Source organism: Physella acuta, unplaced genomic scaffold (assembly GCF_028476545.2).
Source record: "Physella acuta isolate Inbredline_101_S28 unplaced genomic scaffold, ASM2847654v3 ptg000063l, whole genome shotgun sequence".
Classification (NCBI taxonomy): Eukaryota; Metazoa; Mollusca; class Gastropoda; family Physidae; genus Physella; species Physella acuta.
In genome coordinates this window covers 1119451-1142500 of record NW_026731583.1, presented here as the reverse complement: position 1 = coordinate 1142500, position 23050 = coordinate 1119451, and the positions used below count along the sequence as shown (strand labels likewise).

The 23050-nt window shown below is 34.9% G+C and overlaps 2 protein-coding genes across 2 annotated transcripts in view; one reads left to right on the top strand and one right to left on the bottom strand.

The window, feature by feature from the left end:
* LOC131950815 (uncharacterized) overlaps positions 1 to 7456 on the bottom strand; it is a 14019-nt gene extending 6563 nt beyond the window's left edge. Inside the window, exons 1-4 of the mRNA XM_059313021.1 lie at positions 7391 to 7456; positions 3618 to 3759; positions 2384 to 2398; positions 1097 to 1111 (exon numbers count right to left, since the gene is read on the bottom strand). Of these exons, the coding sequence (XP_059169004.1) occupies positions 1097 to 1111; positions 2384 to 2398; positions 3618 to 3723 (136 nt within the window). The 5' untranslated portion in view covers positions 3724 to 3759; positions 7391 to 7456. The remainder of the gene's footprint in view (positions 1 to 1096; positions 1112 to 2383; positions 2399 to 3617; positions 3760 to 7390) is intronic.
* Positions 7457 to 8917: 1461 nt separating this feature from the next.
* On the top strand, positions 8918 to 16984 carry LOC131950821 (C-type mannose receptor 2-like). The gene is made up of 11 exons (XM_059313033.1): positions 8918 to 9087; positions 9785 to 9948; positions 10103 to 10167; positions 10340 to 10434; positions 10988 to 11077; positions 12002 to 12159; positions 14536 to 14597; positions 14716 to 14810; positions 15664 to 15753; positions 16080 to 16173; positions 16928 to 16984. Exons 1-10 carry the CDS (start codon positions 9018 to 9020, stop codon positions 16166 to 16168), a joined length of 978 nt encoding a protein of 325 aa, XP_059169016.1. The 5' UTR covers positions 8918 to 9017; the 3' UTR covers positions 16169 to 16173; positions 16928 to 16984.
* Positions 16985 to 23050: the final 6066 nt, after the last annotated feature.

The window sequence follows — 23050 nt, the reverse complement described above, 5'->3', positions numbered from 1 at the left end:
ATGTTCTTTTTTCGTTTTGTTTTTCCTTCTTCATTATAGTTCTTTTTCTTGTTCGTTACATATTCAAGGTCACGGTCACGGTCACGGTCACGGTCACGGTCATGGTCATGGTCATGGTCATGGTCATGGTCATGGTCATGGTCATGGTCATGGTCATGGTCATGGTCGTGGTCATGGTCATGGTCATGGTCATGGTCATGGTCATGGTCATGGTCATGGTCATGGTCATGGTCATGGTCATGGTCATGGTCATGGTCATGGTCATGGTCATGGTCATGGTCATGGTCATGGTCATGGTCATGGTCATGGTCATGGTCATGGTCATGGTCATGGTCATGGTCATGGTCATGGTCATGGTCATGGTCATGGTCATGGTCATGGTCATGGTCATGGTCATGGTCATGGTCATGGTCATGGTCATGGTCATGGTCATGGTCATGGTCATGGTCATGGTCATGGTCATGGTCATGGTCATGGTCATGGTCATGGTCATGGTCATGGTCATGGTCATGGTCATGGTCATGGTCATGGTCATGGTCATGGTCATGGTTAATCATCATGGGCATGGGCATGGGCATGGGCATGGGCATGGGCATGGTCATGGTTATGTAGTGGTTTTTGTATTTGTTGCTTTTTGGGGTTAGGTTTAGAGCTAGGTTTCAATTTATAATAATTTCCTAAAATATTTGCAAATTGATTTTAAATTGGAAACCTAGTATATGTATTTTCAAAACCCGGACAGCGCCCGGTATTTGCTGCATAATAAACGCACAAACAAAAGTTCTGTACGGATAAGTTTTTCACAGAGGCCAGTGCAGGAATGACTTTGACGGCTAGAATACATCTAATTCGTTAAGATAGCGTTTAGAAAACTTTGTATAATTAATTATAATATAAACGAAAATACAGCATTTCTATTTTCGTTTGTGATTTGTTACAAATTTTCAAAAATAGTTAAATAAATAGGATTTTTTTCAGACCATTGTAGAGTTTTAGACTATTTAATGCTCAAATAAAAAAGAATTCATTTTATTTTTTAGTAATAAACAAGAGTGAAAGTTTAAGGTTCATCTTTAAATGTAAAGTTAATACTTACGCCGACGTGGAGGAGCTGCAATACAATTGAGTATTATAGTTAAAGCGTATTTAGAAAATATAACATACCTATCAAAACGTATAAACATGTATGAAAGTATAACATCCTACGCCACAAATAACATCTTCTTACATACATGTTCCCGACAAATCCCTACAAGTCTTCACGTCAAGCTTTCTTAAAGATTATTACCTCCCCACCCCAAACCCCCTCCGTCAAACATCGTCACAAAAATCCAGACCCCCCCCCCCCTCACCCCCCACCCTCCAAAAAAAAATTTAAAAAAATAACGTCTACAACATAGAGTATTTTAATCAATTTCTTTTACAATTTATTAAAACAGTTTACTAAAACGCGAAGTAATGGCTAAAACTCGTTTTCTTACCTTGATTTTTTATATTGCAAAAGTGTAACGTTAAACCATCTGAACCCCCCTCCCCCATCACAATCCTTCACAAGATTACAAACCCACCCATATTCTGGACGAGTGTGACGTCATTTAAGGGCGACCCATTATTTTTTAGTTGAATACATAGAATACAATTATTTTCATATAAAAATGGTCAATATGTTTCAGTAAAGTACACTGAATGTTCATATGTTCATATTAAAATGCTATAGGCGTTTCAATGAATATGTGAAGTGAATGTTAATCATATTTTCATATTACAATGATCAATAAGTTATAGTAAAAATGTACATTAAATGTTTTAACGTTTTTCCATATAAAATTGATTTATACATTTTTGAAAATGTAAATAGGATTTAATAATTATTCTTTTTTAAAATGAATGAGAATTTTTATAAACATTGTACATTTAATGTCTTCATAACTTTTAAAATGTGTTTCTTTAATTTTTTTAAACTTTAAGCCTGCAGCAACGCGCTGGCCAGGCAGGTTAGTTTTGAATTTTAAAAAATGCTGTTTCTTAATAAGTTTCCAGGCAATTTTTTTCAAAAAAGTTTTTATTTTATTACTTTAAAATCAATTACAATAGGTTGCTGAATGGAAACAATTTTCTTGTTTTTGTAATAAAAGTTAAAATCCTAAAAACAGTTTTTGTTTTGTGAATTATCTCTGTATTATTTTAACCATCATATAAATGTATCACTTGCAATAGTATAGACCTAATAATATATTGTTGAAGGGGTAATTCAAGATTTTGTTAACAATTCATTAAAAAACGTTGGTTGTGGAATGGCCCAGATATATTTATACTTTTTAACCTTTGGTCAATTTTTGTAAATTAAGATGAATATAAAATTTTAAAATGATATAATACTCACGAATTGGCCGACTACCTAAATTAAAAAAACAAAATTTCCTTTTGTAATTAAATGCTCACAATTTATGCAGAACACACGTCAGTGTGCTTTAAATTACACAATCTTCATCTTAGTCTTCGTTCTTAATTTTTAGTGTTGGAAGATATTGCCTTCAACAAAGTTAAGTATTGCGTGTCAACTTGTTATGCTCCATTTAAGCGTTTTGGATTTGCTACAATGTAGCAGTTGTTTGATTTTGAAGTTTCACTCCTAGATGGGTTGTTGTCGCCAGCTATCGAGCTCTATCTGCACGGCGGTTCGAACTAAGGATTTAGCAACCACACTGTCCTTCCACTGCTTAGTCTTTACCGAATGTTTTACTTACTGCATATAATATATATATACATAATATATATATATATATATATATATATATATATATATATATATATATATATATGCAGTGGGTGATAGTTAACGACATCATGACGAGATTTGTGGTTTGAATAGGGTAAAGTTTAAAGACATGGACATGGACATGGACATGGACATGGACATAGGCATAGGCATAGGCATAGGCATAGGCATAGGCATAGGCATAGGCATAGGCATAGGCATAGGCATAGGCATAGGCAAAGGTAAAGGTATAGGTATAGGTATAGGTATAGGTATAGGTATAGGTATAGGTATAGGTATAGGTATAGGTATAGGTATAGGTATAGGTATAGGTATAGGTATAGGTATAGGTATAGGTATAGGTATAGGTATAGGTATAGGTATAGGTATAGGTATAGGTATAGGTATAGGTATAGGTATAGGTATAGGTATAGGTATAGGTATAGGTATAGGTATCATCTTATATATATATATATATATATATATATATATATATATATATATATATATATATATATATATATATATATATATATATGTAAATATGTATATATATACATATATGTAAATTTATAATTATACACACACACACACACACATATATATATATATATATATATATATATATATATATATATATATATATATATATATATATATATATATATATATATATATATATATATATATATATATACATATATATATTTACATAGATATATATAAACATAGATATATAAACATATATATATATATATATATATATATATATATATATATATATATACATCAATACAGTTAATAATATATATTTACATTTATTTCTTGAACATTAAATATTTTGTGTATAAATTGTTACCTGAATTCGTAGTATCGTTATCTCCTTGTAAACCTTGTTCATTCGATGAAGAAGGTTTTGCGGTACAATCGACAGACGTTTCTTGTGGAGCTTCTTGTGATTCCATCTTGGTATTTCTCCGAAGGACGTTATTAGCAAATTTCTTAATATATTTTTTATTATATTAGTATAAACTATTTGCTTAGTCATATAAATGTAAGAGTACACAAATAATTATATAAATATGAATTATATATATATATATATATATATATATATATATATATATATATATATATATATATATATATATATATATATATATATAAATAGGCATATCCCCCCCAAAGAAAATTGATTCAGGCCCTACCCAAAAGTTTCAAGTACCCCTCCTCCTGAAAAAATCCAAAAGAAACACTGATGCAAGGCTTATTGCTTAGTTAAACATACATCTTTCACTTTACAATAGCATGTTCTAAAGTCACAGTATATAGAGATTCACTCTACTGAATCAGCCTTATAGACTGCATACCCGTGCTCCGCAACGTTAAAACTTTTTTAAATGTACTAATTTGAGAACAGAACAAAACAAACAAAAACACAAACACAACCACAACACAACCACAACGCAACCACAACACAACCACAACACAACCCCAACACAACCCCAACACAACCACAACACAACCACAACACAACCACAACACAACCACAACACAACCACAACACAACCACAACACAACCACAACACAACCACAACACAACCACAACACAACCACAACACAACCGCAACACAACCACAACACAACCACAACACAACCACAACACAACCACAACACAACCACAACACAACCACAACACAACCACAACACAACCACAACACAACCACAACACAACCACAACACAACCACAACACAACCACAACACAACCACAACACAACCACAACACAACCACAACACAACCACAACACAACCACAACACAACCACAACACAACCACAACACAACCACAACACAACCACAACACAACCACAACACAACCACAACACAACCACAACACAACCACAACACAACCACAACACAACCACAACACAACCACAACACAACCACAACACAACCACAACACAACCACAACACAACCACAACACAACCACAACACAACCACAACACAACCACAACACAACCACAACACAACCACAACACAACCACAACACAACCACAACACAACCACAACAGAACCCTACACAACCACAACACAACCACAACACAACCACAACACAACCACAACACAACCACAACACAACACAAGCACAACACAAGCACAACACAACCACAACACAACCACAACACAACCACAACACAACCACAACACAACCACAACACAACCACAACACAACCACAACACAACCACAACACAACCACAACACAACCACAACACAACCACAACACAACCACAACACAACCACAACACAACACAACCACAACACAACCACAACACAACCACAACACAACCACAACACAACCACAACACAACCACAACACAACCACAACACAACCACAACACAACCACAACACAACCACAACACAACCACAACACAACCACAACACAACCGCAACACAACCACAACACAACCACAACACAACCACAACACAACCACAACACAACTACAACACAACCACAACACAACCACAACACAACCACAACACAACCACAACACAACCACAACACAACCACAACACAACCACAACACAACCACAACACAACCACAACACAACCACAACACAACCACAACACAACCACAACACAACCACAACACAACCACAACACAACACAACCACAACACAACCACAACACAACCACAACACAACCACAACACAACCACAACACAACCACAACACAACCACAACACAACCACAACACAACCACAACACAACCACAACACAACCACAACACAACCACAACACAACCACAACAGAACCCTACACAACCACAACACAACCACAACACAACCACAACACAACCACAACACAACCACAACACAACACAAGCACAACACAAGCACAACACAACCACAACACAGCCACAACACAACCACAACACAACCACAACACAACCACAACACAACCACAACACAACCACAACACAACCACAACACAACCACAACACAACCACAACACAACCACAACACAACCACAACACAACCACAACACAACACAACCACAACACAACCACAACACAACCACAACACAACCACAACACAACCACAACACAACCACAACACAACCACAACACAACCACAACACAACCACAACACAACCACAACACAACCACAACACAACCACAACACAACCGCAACACAACCACAACACAACCACAACACAACCACAACACAACCACAACACAACTACAACACAACCACAACACAACCACAACACAACCACAACACAACCACAACACAACCACAACACAACCACAACACAACCACAACACAACCACAACACAACCACAACACAACCACAACACAACCACAACACTACCACAACACAACCGCAACACAACCACAACACAACCACAACACAACCACAACACAACCACAACACAACTACAACACAACCACAACACAACCACAACACAACCACAACACAACCACAACACAACCACAACACAACCACAACATTAGAATCACCATCGAACAACACGCTTTCCTAGGCGTCTGCACCCAAAGAGAGCCTTTCCAGCATTAAAAGTTTAAGTCACATAAATAGATCCCAGCGGCGTAGCAGGGGCGGATGTCAATCGGTGCGGCACTTAATGGTGTCACCCCTTCCCGGCTCCCGGGGACAAACTTTCAATTTTCGATTTGCACCCCTTCCTCAAACTTTCGATTTGCATCCCCCCCTCCTCAAACTTTCGATTTGCACCCCTTACTCCACTGGAAAGCACTACATGGCCCGTTGTTTACCTTTATAGTTCCAAAATCTATAGTGATGACACACTACCTAACCGTTTGTATTATAGACTAGGTCAAAACGTTAATTACAATGTAAAATACTGACGTTAAAGAAAAATTATACTAAAAACACCGATCTTGAAAAAAGTTGCTTGCTTATTTTTCCATCTAACATACGTAAACAGATTTGATAAACATATGAATTAAGGTCGAGGCTAATCAGTTTTATATTAAAAATAAGCAATTAGGTCCACATAGGTGCATGCCTTTTGAACATTTTTTTTTTCGTTATAAGATTAATATTAGAAATTTGAGTGCCAATTTATTGCATGAAACATAAATAGAATTGCATAGAAAATATCGAGACTATTCATTACTTTAATTTTATTATTGGAATCAATTTCTTTATCTTAAAATAATATGTACTTTACAATGTATTAAATTTTTTAAAACCAAAATTTACTTTTTTCTCGCCTCAAATAAGTATGCACTCTGATGAAAAATAAACATTTATGGAAGCTATTTCATTTAAAAATAGCCCAAATGTCTTTTGACAATTTTAAAAGGCCATCGGAACACTTTCTTCTCTTTACCCCGGAGATCAGCCAATGACTTTATCAAGCAGCATAGGGTGTCGCTCGTAAAATATCATTCACATTTTGGCGACCAATGCTTTCACAAGATAAGCTAATTTTTTGAAACATTTTAAGTGCATTTAAAATCTAGTTATTTTAAAGTTAGTTTAAAAGAAAATTGTTTTAATGGTCTTTACATTGATTTCTATTAAGTTCACAATAGAAACGTAGCTAAGGTTTTATATTAGTGAATTAAAAAAATAACTTACATTAGACACGAGAAGAAGTACGTTATAACAAGCTTCCCCCGACCCGTGCTAAAGCTTCCGTCTTCATTGACTTCAACAGTCGAATGATTGTCGACACTCGTGTGTAGGGAACTGTAAACCTGGTTCCGCTTGACATCACCTTCACAATTGTACAATCTAGGTAACACACGTTTATAACACCTGAGTTTGTCTGTAGTGTTTGTGGTACATGAATGAATAGCCTTCTACATCTACCCAAACGTGATTACATACAAATAACCACATACGTGCAACACATGTATACAGAAAGAAAATTGTTAAGAAGAAAACAAACATACAGTCATTTAATATGATTTACATAAACAATATGCACAATCACTAACAATGTGATACACTTGCAAGAATACAAAAACCATAAACATACACATAGAGTCACGTTCTCTCTCTCTCTATCTTTCGCACACACACTTATACACCTCACAAACACACACACACAAACAGTTGCGTAACAGATAAACACGTCATTGAAATTCGGCATGGTGGAATTTCTAATTTACATCCTGCCTAGAATTCTAGCTCTATAAATAGTTCCGTTACGTAATTTGGATGTAGAGTGCCTTTAGGTAAAAACCCAGACAATAAGACCTAAACAAACTTTAGGCTTGTGATAGTCAGACTATATTTTATATATGGCAGGCGGTTAAAGCAGTGTGAATACATAAACGAACTTACACATATCACACACACGTGCACAAACACACACAGCATACACATAAACACATAAACTAGCAGCGAAGGCTTATGCTGAAGTATACATACTTTTTAAAGAATATCTTAGAGCCAACGCTACAGTTACACGTTCGGATCATGGACCCGAGTATGTGTGACGCCCCACATTATACCTGACTGGGCACCTGACTGACATTAGGGAAAATAAAAGCGGCTGGATACTTCCAAAAACTAGAACAGGACCTTACACCCAACCCTTCCACATCACACCCCTACCCCATTAGTTGGCCTTCTTCAAGAAAATGTAGCAAGTCATTACACTCAAACCACTCACATCACACCCTGACCCCATTAGTTGGCCTTCTTCCAAAAACTGAAGCATGACATTACACCCAACACTCCCACATTAATTACCACTTCTCATCTCTACCACACATAGTGTATTGTTTGTAGGCAGAGCTATATCTGGCAAACACTATAGATTACTTTGAAAATATCGGGGATACCTATATAATACAAAACGTAATATAAAAAACATTACCTGAGTTTTTTTTTAGTTTAGTCAGGTTTCTTTAACAGTGATATAAACTACGGATCCCCAACATCTAAAGTCTGTTTTTATATAGCAATGTGCGACTTCTATGTTTTTTTTAAATCTTGCTGTGTGTAACATGTAATTGTTTCTTTGTGTATGACGTCATCCAGACAAGAGGATATGAATTCGACGCACTGTATAATTTGCAATATGTAACGTCAGCCTACATATTTATTACACACTACCCCTAATAACTAACGTCATTCCCCCTATCTTACCTCGACATTAGAAGGGATAGTGTGGTCAGCACTAAGCTTTCCCTAACGTTAGTCAAGTACCTATCGGAGCTGGGTGGACTCAAGGACGTTCTAGCAACTCTCTTGAATGGTGAAGATGAAAGTGTTCGTTAGATTGTTGTTTGGTGTTGCCGTGACCATTCAGTCTACACATGCAGGTAGAAATAATTTCATTAACTGACAGATATACTTTAATTTCATAAGTGTGTGTGTATGTATGTGTTTATGTATGTGTGCATGGATTTCAACGAGCCATTTTAAGTTGATATATACAATTTACCAGTTCAAGTAAAATGGCTAAGTAGGACGCCACTGCACTTTTTAAGACGTAGTTAGGCACACAAAATGCAAGGTCATTACAATTATTTAGGTTAATTGCCATTAATTATTTTCACTGACATATTAGAATGAAATTGATAATTAAATTTTGCAAAAATAGTGTGTGTTTTGGCAAAAGCATTGATTAAGTTTTTGTTTTTACGAAATTTGAAATAAAACGGTTATTAATGCAATTTACGGAATATTTTTAATTAGAACTTCAAATTGTATTACAATTTTTTTAAACAATCAACTCCTTCAACACAAACCTACTTGACGGTGATGGTACCGATATAACACGACATTGAGTTAATGAACTTAAAATAATGATAGCAGTTATATGTCTCTAAAAGCTTGTTAGTTAAGTGAATTTAGTTAATTTAATTTAATTAATTATTTATTTAATTATCATAATAGCTCTTGTGTTGAGAGAGCTGCGCCTAAGAATTTAATCGACAAACAATTTTCTCCCAAAACAAACTAATAACAGGATTAAAAAATTATCATATCTGTATCATTAAAATAACTATTCCCAAGCCCCAGAATGCCCGAGTGAAGACTGGATCAAATCTACCAAACACTGCTACTACCTACAGAAAAACGAATCAACATGGAGGGAGGCCCAAAGATTTTGCTACATATTCGGCTCCAACCTGGCCAGTTTACATTCAGAAGAAGAGATCGCTTTTTTAAATACCAAGGTAAAATTATACGAAATAGTAAAAACAGCCATAGTAACATCACTAATATGATGTTTAACGTTTAATTTTTAATGTGCACTGTTTTTAAGAGCACTAAAAATTTCGAGATTTTTAATTTTAAGAAATGAAATATAATTTTTTTTTAATGGTGTAGCTGTTCGGAAAGTTTCAGACCCTGTGGATAGGTTTTTATACGCCGTTTCAAGACGACAATTGGAAGTAGGTTTTTAAACCTGTTTTATAAAACAATATAATACAATAAATGTAATTATTAAACAGTACTCAATAATCTTTATTAGAAAAACGTACAATCAAAAACGTATGTAGCAAAACGTACAATGAAGTTTATTTAATTAGTTTTTCCGTTAGTAAATGATTTCCAAAATTACAGGTGGTTCGACGGTACAGACGCCAAATTTACGAGCTGGGTCGCTGGTCAGCCTAAAGTCTACACAGAAGACTGTGCTGCTACATATGTAACTACAGGTCACAATGTTATTTAATTAATTTACTGCTACATATGTAACTACAGGTCACGATGTTATTTAATTATTTTACGGTTACATTTTTTAAAATTGTATTTTCGTTTCAGATTTTCCTTAATTTAATATAAGCTTAAATTATTATGTTATCCTGGAACCCGGTGGCCTAGAGATACAGTGCCAAACAGCAAACCTAATAGTCTAAAGTTCGAATGCGGGTTCATGTCAGTAGGTCGTCCCTGAGACCACCCAACTCCAATCGGTAGCTAACCCACTTTAAGGAAAATAAAGGCGGCTGGGCATAATGCTGACCTTACTATCTCTTCATATGCCGAGGTCAAGAAACATAAACTCTACTTCATCTGCCCATGTCTAAAGAGGAATCTTTTGTTTGTTTTGATATCACCAGGTTAAAATGTCTGTATTTTTCTGGTGGTTTCTTAATTGTTCTTGTTGTTTCACAAAAAATTAATTTTTTTTTTAGAATGTAGATGCACACATCTCACGTAGTGAAAAGAGAATGACAAATGTTGATATAAAAAGTGCTTAATTCCTAGGTAAATGGCATGACTTTCACTGCGACACTAAACTCTACAGTATTTGCAAGATGGCTGTGCTTCAAAGCACAGTTCAAAATGGAACTTCCGGTGCGTATTTTTAACTTTAAAATTAAATCCACAATACCTTTGTTGTATTATTTGTTTTTAAGGCACCGCGTTGAGTGAAGTGGAGTAGCAACCACTTGACCAAGGTGGACGAGTTCTAGACTTCTACTTCTGGGTCTCCAAGCCTTTTATTTGAATTTATTGCAATTTTTGTTTACAGAATTTTAGGTGTTAATGGAAGGAAATGATGGAGGCCCTATGCTCCATAAGGAGCAAGGAGGACTAAGTGCTAAGTATAGAAACCAAAGGCAAATATATATGGAGACATATTTGAATAAACAACATTCAAGATTTTTAGTATAGAAACCAAAGGCAAATATATGTGGAGACATATTTGAATAAACAACATTCAAGTTTTAATCATCATAATACATAAAAATAACACCCACGTCGTTTGCAATCGGAAGCTTTAGCCTTTGATCCGTCAGACCCTCCCTAAAAATGTATTTTGAAATTGAAAACAAGTGTTGTGTAAACAGTAATCCGGTTAATGAGTTTTAAACATGTGTTCTTTTATTTAATAAAAATAAATTACTATGCTATACCCATTAATCGCTTATGTGTATTTATCATTGGAGACAAATGTTGTGACTTTCATTGTTTTACTTTACCTAGCCATTCCAGTTGACTTCAAGAAGGGTTTGAGCGAGTTTTTTTTTTTAAATATTTTAATTGATAAAATAATTTTGAACGGTTTTACAACGGCATTCATTCAATACGAATATATGAAGATGAGTGTAATCAATGGTTTACAAACGGCTTTAATTTCTAACAACGTAATTATAATTGTATCGTTTGCCTAATTGTTTTAAAGTTTAAAAAAAATGTAGTATGATTACATCGACTTTTCAAGCCTATTTCCCATCAATCTACTAACATTTTTAATTACTATTGGACATGCACTAGAATGCCCAAACAAAAGTTGGTTCAAATCGACCCAGTATTGCTACTTCATCTACAAGCGACAATTGAAGTGGACTGAAGCACAAGAGTACTGCTCAGCCGTTGGCGCGAACCTTGCCAGTTTACATTCAGAGGAGGAAATAGCCTTCATTAGACCACAGGTAAAGCTTGCTAGCACTTACCTAAACAAACATTAACTAAACTTACTTTAAACATTAAAGTAGATTTTTTACTTTCTCGTATATACGTAGTATAGAGAAAGTATTGTAATCGTGCAAAAAAAAAATCGAGATTTTTACAAATCTCGACGTTTTACACCTCACTGATACGGAAAAACATAATTTTGCAATCTTGTCCGTATGTCTGTGTGTGTGTGTGTCTGTGTCTGTGTGTGTGTCCGTGTGTAAACACGATAACTTGAGTACCGTTACAGCTAGGTTGATGAAATTTCATATATAAGTATTATATCAAAATCGTAGATACGTATCAACTTTTGAGCGATTTCCGACAACCGGAAGTGGTACTTTTTCTACTTTGAATTTTTCAAAAGCCTATAACTTGAGTACTATTTCAGATAGATAAATGAAATTTCACATGTAAGTAAAAGATCTAATTCTCTACCTTCTGTTAAATGTTGAGTAATTTCCGTTGACCGGAAGTAGTAATTTACGCTACTTCCGATTTCTCAAAAAACTAATGTAAATTTTAAAAGTACTAATAATATTGCGCACTATTATGCGCTTTTTTATTTCGCGTTCACTTGGTGTGCAATTAATTTGTCTACGAGATTTTATTCTATTTTTAAAACTTTAAGTATTTAAAATGGATTAAAAATCATGTCTATAGCCCGAGTTCCCATCCCCTGTTATTTTATATAAAAATATTCGAGAAAGTTTAGGGGAGATCACTCCCGGTTTATTTTTTAATTTAAGCATTTATTTAAAAACATGCAGGTCAAATGCTTGTTAGAATGATTTAAATATATCAAATTTAAAATAAATCTAAAATGTTAAACTTTTATGTTACATGTTGTTAAATGAATCAGAATCTTCAAAAATAAAATGCAAAAACAAAACGTTTGAATAAACAAGCTTTTATGTAATAAAGCACCGAAACAGGGGAAAATTAATTAGTGTCTTTTTAAAAAAAGTGTGGGTCGCTCTATTATGTATGAAATACCTTTACTGTAATTCAAAAAGAGATCCACGCTTTAATTTTTAGTTATTTAAATAGTAGTTCATTACTATATAATTAAGGAAAACTATGTGTTTTCTCCTTTTTAGAACCTTATTACATAACAGCCTGTTATTAAAACTTGATTATACAGTTTTACTTTCACGTATAGGAGGTAGTCTATAGAGAAAGTATTGCCATAGTGCAAAGAATCGGAATCGAGATTTTCACAAATCTCGACGTTTTACACCTCCCTGAGAAGTGGGAAAAACTTAGTCTTGCAATTGTGTTTGTGTGTATGTGTGTTTATGTATGTGTGTGTATATGTTAGCGCGTGTGTGTTTCTGTGAACACAATAACTTGAGTACCGTTGCAGCTAGGGTGATAAAATTCAATGTATAAGTATTATATCAAATGCGTAGTCCTGTATAAACTTTTCAGCGATTTCAGAGAAACGAAAGTGAAACTTCTTCTACTTTTGGTTTTTCAAAAGCCTATATTGATAAACTAAACTTCACACATAAGCAAAAAAAAAGAATTATCTGTTTTCTTTCAAATTTTGCTTATTTTCCGGTGACTGTAATTAGTACTTTACGCTATTTTCAATTTCTCTAAAACGCATATGAATTTATAAAGTACTAATGTTCCTTGCGCATTGTTTGCTTTTCATTAGGTGCGCAATTCTTTTTTTCTAAAAGAATCTGTTCTATTTTGAAAAATTTAAGAATGTAATTTTTTTTAAAAAAAAGCATATCTATATTCCAAAACAAGTTACTATCCCACTTAGTGTTATATAAAAATATTCGAGGAAGATTAGGGGAGATCACTCCCGCTATATTTTTAAGTAGGCGACTTTAAACATTTTTAATGCAGTACAGTTGTATGACTAAAAACAAGGGCATACCACATAAATACGTAAAATGTCTGAAAATGGGAGGGGGGGGGTAAAACTATTACTTTATAAAGGACATTTTTATAAATTCTTTAAAAACTAATTAAGCATCCAATTAATTCAGATTTGCACTGTCGTCGGGTCTTTACCCACGTACCAAATATTAGAGAAATTGGTCATTTAAAAGTGTTCGCAATTTCGCTCGCCCGGTTCTGCTAATAAGACAAAAGCAATGCAGATAGCGAGACAGAGAAAACACGTTTAAAAAGGGTTTTGGATATTGTTAGAAATATACTATCGTAAATACTTGACATTTTTTAAAGTAACATTATGTGACTCAATGCCATTTTTTTATAAATATAAATTTTTACTTAGAAATGTAAACCAAATATATATATATATATATATATATATATATATATATATATATATATATATATATATATACATATATAAATTATTTCTATTGAAGATGAACGGAAACGCGTATTATCATTGGATAGGTCTACACAGGGCGTCAAACGGCAAATGGCAGTATGTTAGACTATACATTTATACAATAAATAAAATTATAATATCAACCTGTATTAACAAAAGAGAATCAAATTTAATTTAAAACGACGGTCTATTTCAATGAAGATTAACCTTGCAGGTGGATCGATGAAACTGAGATTAAATTTACTCGATGGGACTCTGGTCAGCCTCAGCTCAGCATTGTCAGCTGTGCTGCCACACACACCACCCTAGGTGAAGGTCAACTCGATTTACGTTATCTGTGTAGATGGTTTCTTCTCGTTATTTGTTGGTGGGGGGGGGGGGGGTATTTAACCTAGGCATTTGTCTGTGTTGTCGAGAGGTAGACAGTGTTTCTTTCAGGCATCTCTTCGGGAAATTTTAGACCGCCCGCCCCGAAAATTTCAAATGCCCCAAACCCCCCCCCTCCCCTACCCGGAGAAAAAGTCTGAAAGATCCACTGGTGGTAAAGGTAAAGCGGACGGTTGCTAACATGAGCGTGTCGATTTCCGTTCATGAACTCGAGTCCGTATTTCGGAAAGAAGAGTAAACATGACAGTGCATAGACTGGCCACATTATACTTTTATTTATAAAAACGAATCACAGCTCTGTAAGAATAATATTAGTTTTTAATTTGTAGTCAACCAAGTAGTTACCGAGTGATTTCTTTTTAAACTTCTTTTTGTTTAACACATCAAAAACCAAATGACAATCACATAAAAATCAGCCATTTAAATATATTTAGAACAATAGAAGCTAGTTATTATTATTATCATCCACCGTTTGTGTTCCAAATCTATCGGATCTAGTACAATATTCTGTTATGGAGAGTAGTGGAAAAAATATTGTTTGCGTTACCCTGTAAACAAGTATTGAGATTTTTTTTTAAAATGCGCAACCCATAGACAAGTAGCCTATTGGGAAAAATGCGTTACCCGTAGACAAGTATTAGGAAAAATGCCTTACCCGTAGACAAATATTAGGAAAAATGCGTTACCCTTAGACAAGTAGTGAAAAATTTAAATTGTATGCGTTATACCGTAGAGTAATAGTGTAATAAATCAAACTATTTGCGTTACCCTTTAGACAAATGGAGTAGCGAGCCTTGCTTCACGCAGAAAAATGGTTTGTGTAAGAAAGTTCTAGCAGTGATGTCACGTAATGCTGCCACTACTGGTTAGTAGGTTGTTGTTGTGGGGGAATGGTATTGTTGTAAAAGTAGCCCACACACTTGGAATATATGTGCGTTTTTTGTGTTTATGTGTTTGTATGCGTGTGTACTTGTGTGGGTGTATTTATTTGAATGAAAATTTATTTGTATGTGTGGGTATGTGTGCGTGTGTGTTTGTAATGTGTATTTGTGTATGAGTTAGTATGAGTGTGTTTGTATAGGCGTGTGTGTTTTTATTGGTCTATGTACGTGTTTGTATGTATGCGTGCGTGAGCTTGCATGTGCAACTTTAATATTTTGCAAGTTTAACGAAATAATTCTTTCCGCGCAGCCTACTCCCAGCAATGTTTGGCCACCAAAGATTTCAGCTCGCTGTTTATCTTCTCACTATTTTTGGCTTTTTTCTGCTACGATTTATAAAGGAGGTGAGTCTTTCTCGAACCTGAGCATAAGATATGTTGAATGGAGAAAGTTTATAGCTCTAGACTACAGCAGCTACAGTAAAAATTTTACTTTAATAAAAATATTGTTTTTGTTTTATTACCACTTCATTTACACTTATATATATGCGTATCTGTAAAGCAAGTGTGTATACACGTAGAAAATGTTTTATGTCAGTGTGTTGGTCTGTAGTAAAGTTAGGAGCATACAGAGTTGTATTGTCTTAGCATGCCAAACCTCAGGGCGGTATTTAATGTCAGTCGTGTCTCTTCTACCCTAACACAGTAGTATTCCAATTTTTTTTTTAAAATCCTCTACTAAAGCCTTAATGATTATTAGAACCACTCTATTATGGCATCTCTCCCCCTCTCTCATTGCCTCTCTTAAGTTGATGAAAAAGAAAACGATGTAGAATCGAGTTTAGATCCCCCCTCCTGTTGTCAGCCATTAGATCCAGAGATTCTGCTAGGCTCCACATTTTCTACTTAAAAGATCGCGCGCTTGTATTGTTGATGGGGTGGGGAGGGACGTCAGTTGATGTTGGTGGTAACCTATGGTCCAGATATCTGGTTGTAAATTTAGCTCAGGTTCTAGAGCTACACGTTACCAAAAGCAATATGACGATACCATACTGTAGGGTAATAGTTGATTTGTGAATAAAACTGTTTCTGTCGACTTGATTTTTATAACTAATGAGCTTGAAATATTAATTTGTTTATATTTTACTTTACTCCTCAGGATGACGTAAAGAAGTAGAGTGTGCATGTCGCGTCACTATCAGTTTTAGAAGTCCGGTCTACTACAATTAATTTGTTGCTTTAAAATTTATTTTACTGTATTAATCAAAAAGCCGAAATGTACATATTTAGGAGTCCACTTTCAAAACCTTTCAGTCACTTTTGACTGATTTTGAGTAAATCGACTTTAAAACTTTTTTTTGTTAACTAACCTTATAATTTTTTTTTTATATTTTACTGTTAAGAAATTTATTTTGAACACAATTTAGTATACAGCTTTAATTGCCACTTAATTAAGAAGTCTATAAGAATAACTCATTTTTTTCCAAAAGTGGAGTTAACAGGTTTTGAAAATATTATTGTTAACAACTATTGAAATAAAAACATTTCCATAAAAATATATGTATAGGCCTACTCCGAATTCCGTTTTGAAAAAGAATAAAAACCATTCCAAACCAATGATTTGTTTTTACAATATATTATATTACTTTTTATGCTTAAAAGATATTTTAAACATTAAATCTGCCTCTCTGACAAATTCAAGGGATAAAATAGTCCAAATTTCGCAGCGGTATTTGTTGACTAATTAATAAAAAAAAACAATATTTATTTGTAAGAACATTATTGACAGCAGCTATGTAAAACAAGATTCAGGCACGTTTGCTAATAAATGTAGAAACAAAATAAAAGCTACTGTATATGCAATCCAGAGATCACGTAACAACATTGGAACCTGCATGGACTGAAACATGATGACAATAAACAGAGGAGAAACATCAAGTTGGGACATTCTCTGATTGACTTTATAGTGTTATAACGTTGATATTATTATCATCTGGCTGGTTGCAAACTGTCATATGCCACTGACAGCGAGATCTGTAAATTGCTACCGGCGGTTGATGTCAGAATTTAGTCAGAAAACACAATTGCATTTAATTACCAGTATAAAATGTGTTAACTATAATATGTATTAAACACCCTTTATATGATTGCCCTTCCCTTTTTAATAAAAACTTTTTATTTTTAATTTAGTTATATTGCAAATACAAACGGTTTGAAGAACAAAAAAAGTGGAACTTTTTTTAAAAATAAAAAACAAATTCGAAACATATTTGAAAAAATATTTTTAGAAATAAGTTTTATATTGATTGTATGCTGTCACATACATGAATGAACAATTTCTTTGATCTTATGAAGATAACGTGAAACAATTGATAATAAAAAAAATTGTTTAAAGGTTGTGTTTTATCACAAATTATGATTGGGAACTTATGCAATTCAAACAAATCGGAATTGATTTGTTAAAAAATGAATGTGTGAAATATAAAGGCAATCCTTTTCTACCTAACAAAATTCATTTGCTGTTCACAATTATATTACCCATTTTGCTAACAATACGGTGTTTATTTTCAGTATAACTGCAACATGTTGGTAATGATAGGGAAAATAATTCTTTTGCAATTTAAGAAATTACCTGACATATTGCTAAAGTTTGAACATATTCACAAAAACACATTTAAAGCTCTAACCTTTAGGGTTACCATAAATTATGAGTATCAAAATACACACACATTGTGTATTCTGCTGTAAAGATGGAAATTGTTTATTTGTACACGCACATAGTAATTATTTTTCCATGTTTCTTATGTACTTTATATTATATACTTGGATAGGGGGTAATATAGGCCTACATCTGCTTCATATACATGTATATTTACCTGTTTCCCGTCAATCTATTCACTGCAGTCATGTTAAACACACCTCTGTGTGAAGGAATAAGATAATCTACCTGTGACAAAATTACAATGTAGGATTGCAGCAGGACCGTGAGAAAGTCACAGTGACACACGATTGTTATATTCTTTACTTTCAGTATCAATAGACAATACACGCCTAGTCTTACTTCTTCATGACTATCTTGTATCATCCAATTAAGACATTGAACCAGCCGTAGAAATAGACATATGTATAGGCAAAAGATAGACAAAAGATAGGGAAGGGTAAACAACGACGGGCAATGTGCATGGACACGAACATGGCATGAGCATGGGCATTGTAATTGTGGGCATGGCATAAGTATGATTATAAGCAGAAGTATAAACACATTCACAGACGCAGAGGCGTAGCTAAACTTTCCGGGGACAAACTTTTTGATTTGCACCCCCCCCCCTCAAGATTTCTATTTGCACCCCCTGTGATGGTGGAGCAGCGGGGTATATAGAAAAGATTTAGAGAAGATATAATTATATAATATATATGAAACCCCCCATCACATATTGGTGGAGCACAAGTGGTCCTTAATTCCGCAAGTGGTGTTTTAAAAAGGATTCAAAGTTGTGAAGTTTGAAGCGGATTCGTGTTGACCAGAGGTGCTACTAGATCATCGCAGGGAAGCAAGATAAGTACCTTCCTCTGATTTTTTTTAAGTAACCGGGATTGTTTGGATCCTGTGCTGGTTATTCAGCAGTTTTTCTTCTTCGTGTTTGTTTTATGTCTTTATAGATCTAGTCTTGTTATTCTTAAATTGGCTGAGGCTTCCTAACGATAGGACACACTGAGTGTAGGCCTGCTATTTAAGAGGTACACATTTATAGTTAGCTGTATCACGTAATGTTCGCATTATCGTGTCTATAGTGCTGCTCCCAGCATTTTTTTCTCTCTTTATAACCTGTCACGTGTTACGTACTGTGGTAGGCTTGGAGTAAGCTACATCTATCTTACTTTCGCCCATTTATGTGTATCGTCCTGTTCAGTTAATGTTATTTTGTTACTCTTTTTTTTCCACACATCACCTATATTACACCACACTAAGACATGCCTCCATTTAACGAACTTCTAACTAGAACTAAGCCCGAGTTAGGCTTAGAGTATACCATTGGAGACTCGTCGCTGAAGAAAAGCAAATATGGAAAGCAAGACAAAGTTGTCGATGAAGATAAATTATTTGAGTTAGTCCAGTTAAGACTTTTAGAGGATGCAGAACAGGAAAGACAATGTCAAGTGGCGTTAGCCCACTATAGAGTTCAGCTAGAGGCCAAACGAGAAGAAGAATCCGTTAAAGCTAAAGCTAAATTAGATGAGAAATCAGAAGACTACAAAAAACGTGAAGCAGAAGTTGAATTTATGTTTGCCAAGGCTCGGCAAGAAAAAGAAAGAGAATCCGAACTTCGTAGAGCCGAGATGGAAAAACAATTTGAACTTTATAAAGCCGAGATTGAAAAACAAACAGAACTTGAACTAAGCGAAATGAGACTACAAGTAGAAATAAGGCGAAAAGAAGTAGAAGAACTACGTCAATATAAATTAAAGTTAGAGAATCGATCACAGCAACCTAAACATGAGTCAACGCTACAACAAAAAGCAGAGCTACCTAGATCTACTTATGAATATTACTACGATTCAGATGACTCATACAGTGAAACAGAGAGCAAACCTACTACGAAAATTGATGCGCCACACTCAATTCAAGAAGATACCACAACAGCCCACAACATACAGATGAACTATTGTCGACAAAAGAACTATCACAATATCAGATGTTATTACTGCAATAGATCAGGTCACAAAAAGGTTAATTGTAAGAAACTATATGATGATAGACTCCAGCGGAATATACAGCAGAATAGACGTCAATACAAGAGACCAATTTATAGATCAGCATACATGACATCTTTTAGTGAAGCCAGCAACAGGAAAGAAACATTTACAGCCAAGATTAACAACAGATTCGCGCGAGCCATAAGGGACACACGATGCTCAACAATAGCTGTTAGAAGCTACTTTGTTAGACGACATCAATACACAGGCAGAACACAACATGTCCAGAGTTCACGAGGCATAACATATGTTTGGCCAACAGCTATAATCCAGATTAGCACGCCATCAGCAACAAGAACAGTAGAAGCTGTTGTGTTTAGATATGGTCCACACGATCTGATCCTAGGCAACATCAGAGGTGTCAAACAATTTCAAGTTGAGAATGACATGAACCATACAACACAAGTAAGAAGCGAGCAGACCAACACACAAAGTTCTATCGAACCGGTAAACAGAACGATGTACGATCTACAGAAAAGGAGTGATAATTTGGTGGTAGACATGAACACAGTTACTGAAGAGTTGTCTAAAAAAATCACAGAAATCGGCTCAGTTGTTCTCAGTTTGAGAAAACAGAATGATAAACTTAATGACAGATTGCTCAGATTGGAGAAAAAAGTCAACAATGAAAATGAAGAATATGTCCTAAACAACTCAATTGGTGAGAGAGCTTACTACTATTCCTGGTCAGCACTTAATCAGATAATGTCAGGAGCACAAGAAACTACAGAGCCTAAAGAAATGACCTGCACACGAGTACAAGACAGACGACGGACCTGTTCAACCCTAACCTTAACCTAGCGCCCCATGTGCTTTACCCCATGACGGATAGAACTTGGACCACGCACACCCCCTTACGAACGGTTTTGAACAACAACTACACAAGGATTAATAAGTAAAGTAAATTCAAGGTATCGAACAGCTAAATGTATGGTATGAATCTAAGTCGTCGTAAATATCGACGTGAGGCAATTTTTCAATTCTGATGGTGCAGAAGGAAGTCGTTGTCATAACATGGTATAATGAGAGCTGCTCCATTATAGCCATAAAGTGAAGAATATATTAGTTGCTATTGGAGGATGAATAATTATGGCTATGTACAGTCTACAGTCACAGGCAGAGAGCTGCTCCTGCACTACAGATATGTGACACGCAATACAACATACATGTCTTTTCTTTGTGTGTAGTAGATCTCTTTCTATTTTAATGCTAGTCGTGTGTAGTTAATGATTTAGTAATGTAGTTGATATTTTGTTGATAATTATAATAATGTAGTTACTATTATTATTATGTAGTGTGTCGTGGACAAATAACCAGCATATCAAAATTTGGTGGGTTTTTTCTTTAAAAGAGGAAGGTTATTTGTCCGACGGGCACAAAAACGCTTAGCTGGCATATGTTTAAGACGACATGTCCGCTCATATTTTCTCAGAATCTGACGTCATCTTCGTGAATGCTACGCACTGATGCCCAGCTTAAATGCAGCGGTCAAACGACCAGTACATCATGAACGTGAACATATGAAACACATCGTCAAGGACACGCCCGCAGGATCACGTCAAGTAAAACATCTAGAGGAACCAAATTAATGTGAGATGGGTCATCCTAACCAGATTACTGAAGCCTTACGCATGGTCGCGGTCAATTTTCGATCAAGTCGTAACGGCAACTTCAGCTTATAAATATTTGTTTTTCGGTCACAGTGTTGCCAAGTTTTGTGTTTATAAAGCTCAAGGGAACATTTAGACGTCAAGTATAACAGGGAAAACTGTCTACACAGATGATAAACGTTTGTGGAACTGTCTCTAGCGAAGATAAAGATTCATTGAGTGACGTATATTTTGTAAATTTGTCTACACAGATGATAAACTTTTGTGGAACAGTCTTTACCGAAGATAAAGAATAAATTGACTGACGTTTATTTTGTAAATTTTTCAATACAGATGATAAAGTTCTCTACTGGCAGTTCAAGATGCGGCATGACATTGTTGTCGTTTGTTTTTTTGAAAATGTGAATGCTGGAATTGTTGTTATTGAAATGTTAATGTAATTCAGTCATTGATGACGCTATGACTATGTATTTATACGATGATTGACTAAGAAGACAGAAAAAAAAAACTAATAGTATTAGTTTTTTTAATTGTAGGGGGGGAGGAGATGTCATAGCGTAGATATAAAGAATTAGACGACTAGTAGAGGTTAAAAAGGACGGTGCGAACTTGACTGTAGACGATTTGGTGCGAGAGTATTGTGCGCATGTTGAATACAATATTTGTGGCGCGAATGTGACGTGAGCATGACACGACAATGTACCAATGACGTAGACCGCGGCAGTAACGTGAGTTGGGGGTTAGTAATGGTAGGAGACGGATGTATTCTTTGATATTGTGCAAATAAGTGTGTATTAATAAAGTTAGTGTTCTTTTCATAAACGAAGTGGTTGACTTTTGTTAATTAGTGTCTGCGGAACATAAGAGTAATTCCCGTCCTACTCACAAGTATAATAGTTGTCGTATGAATAGTAGCA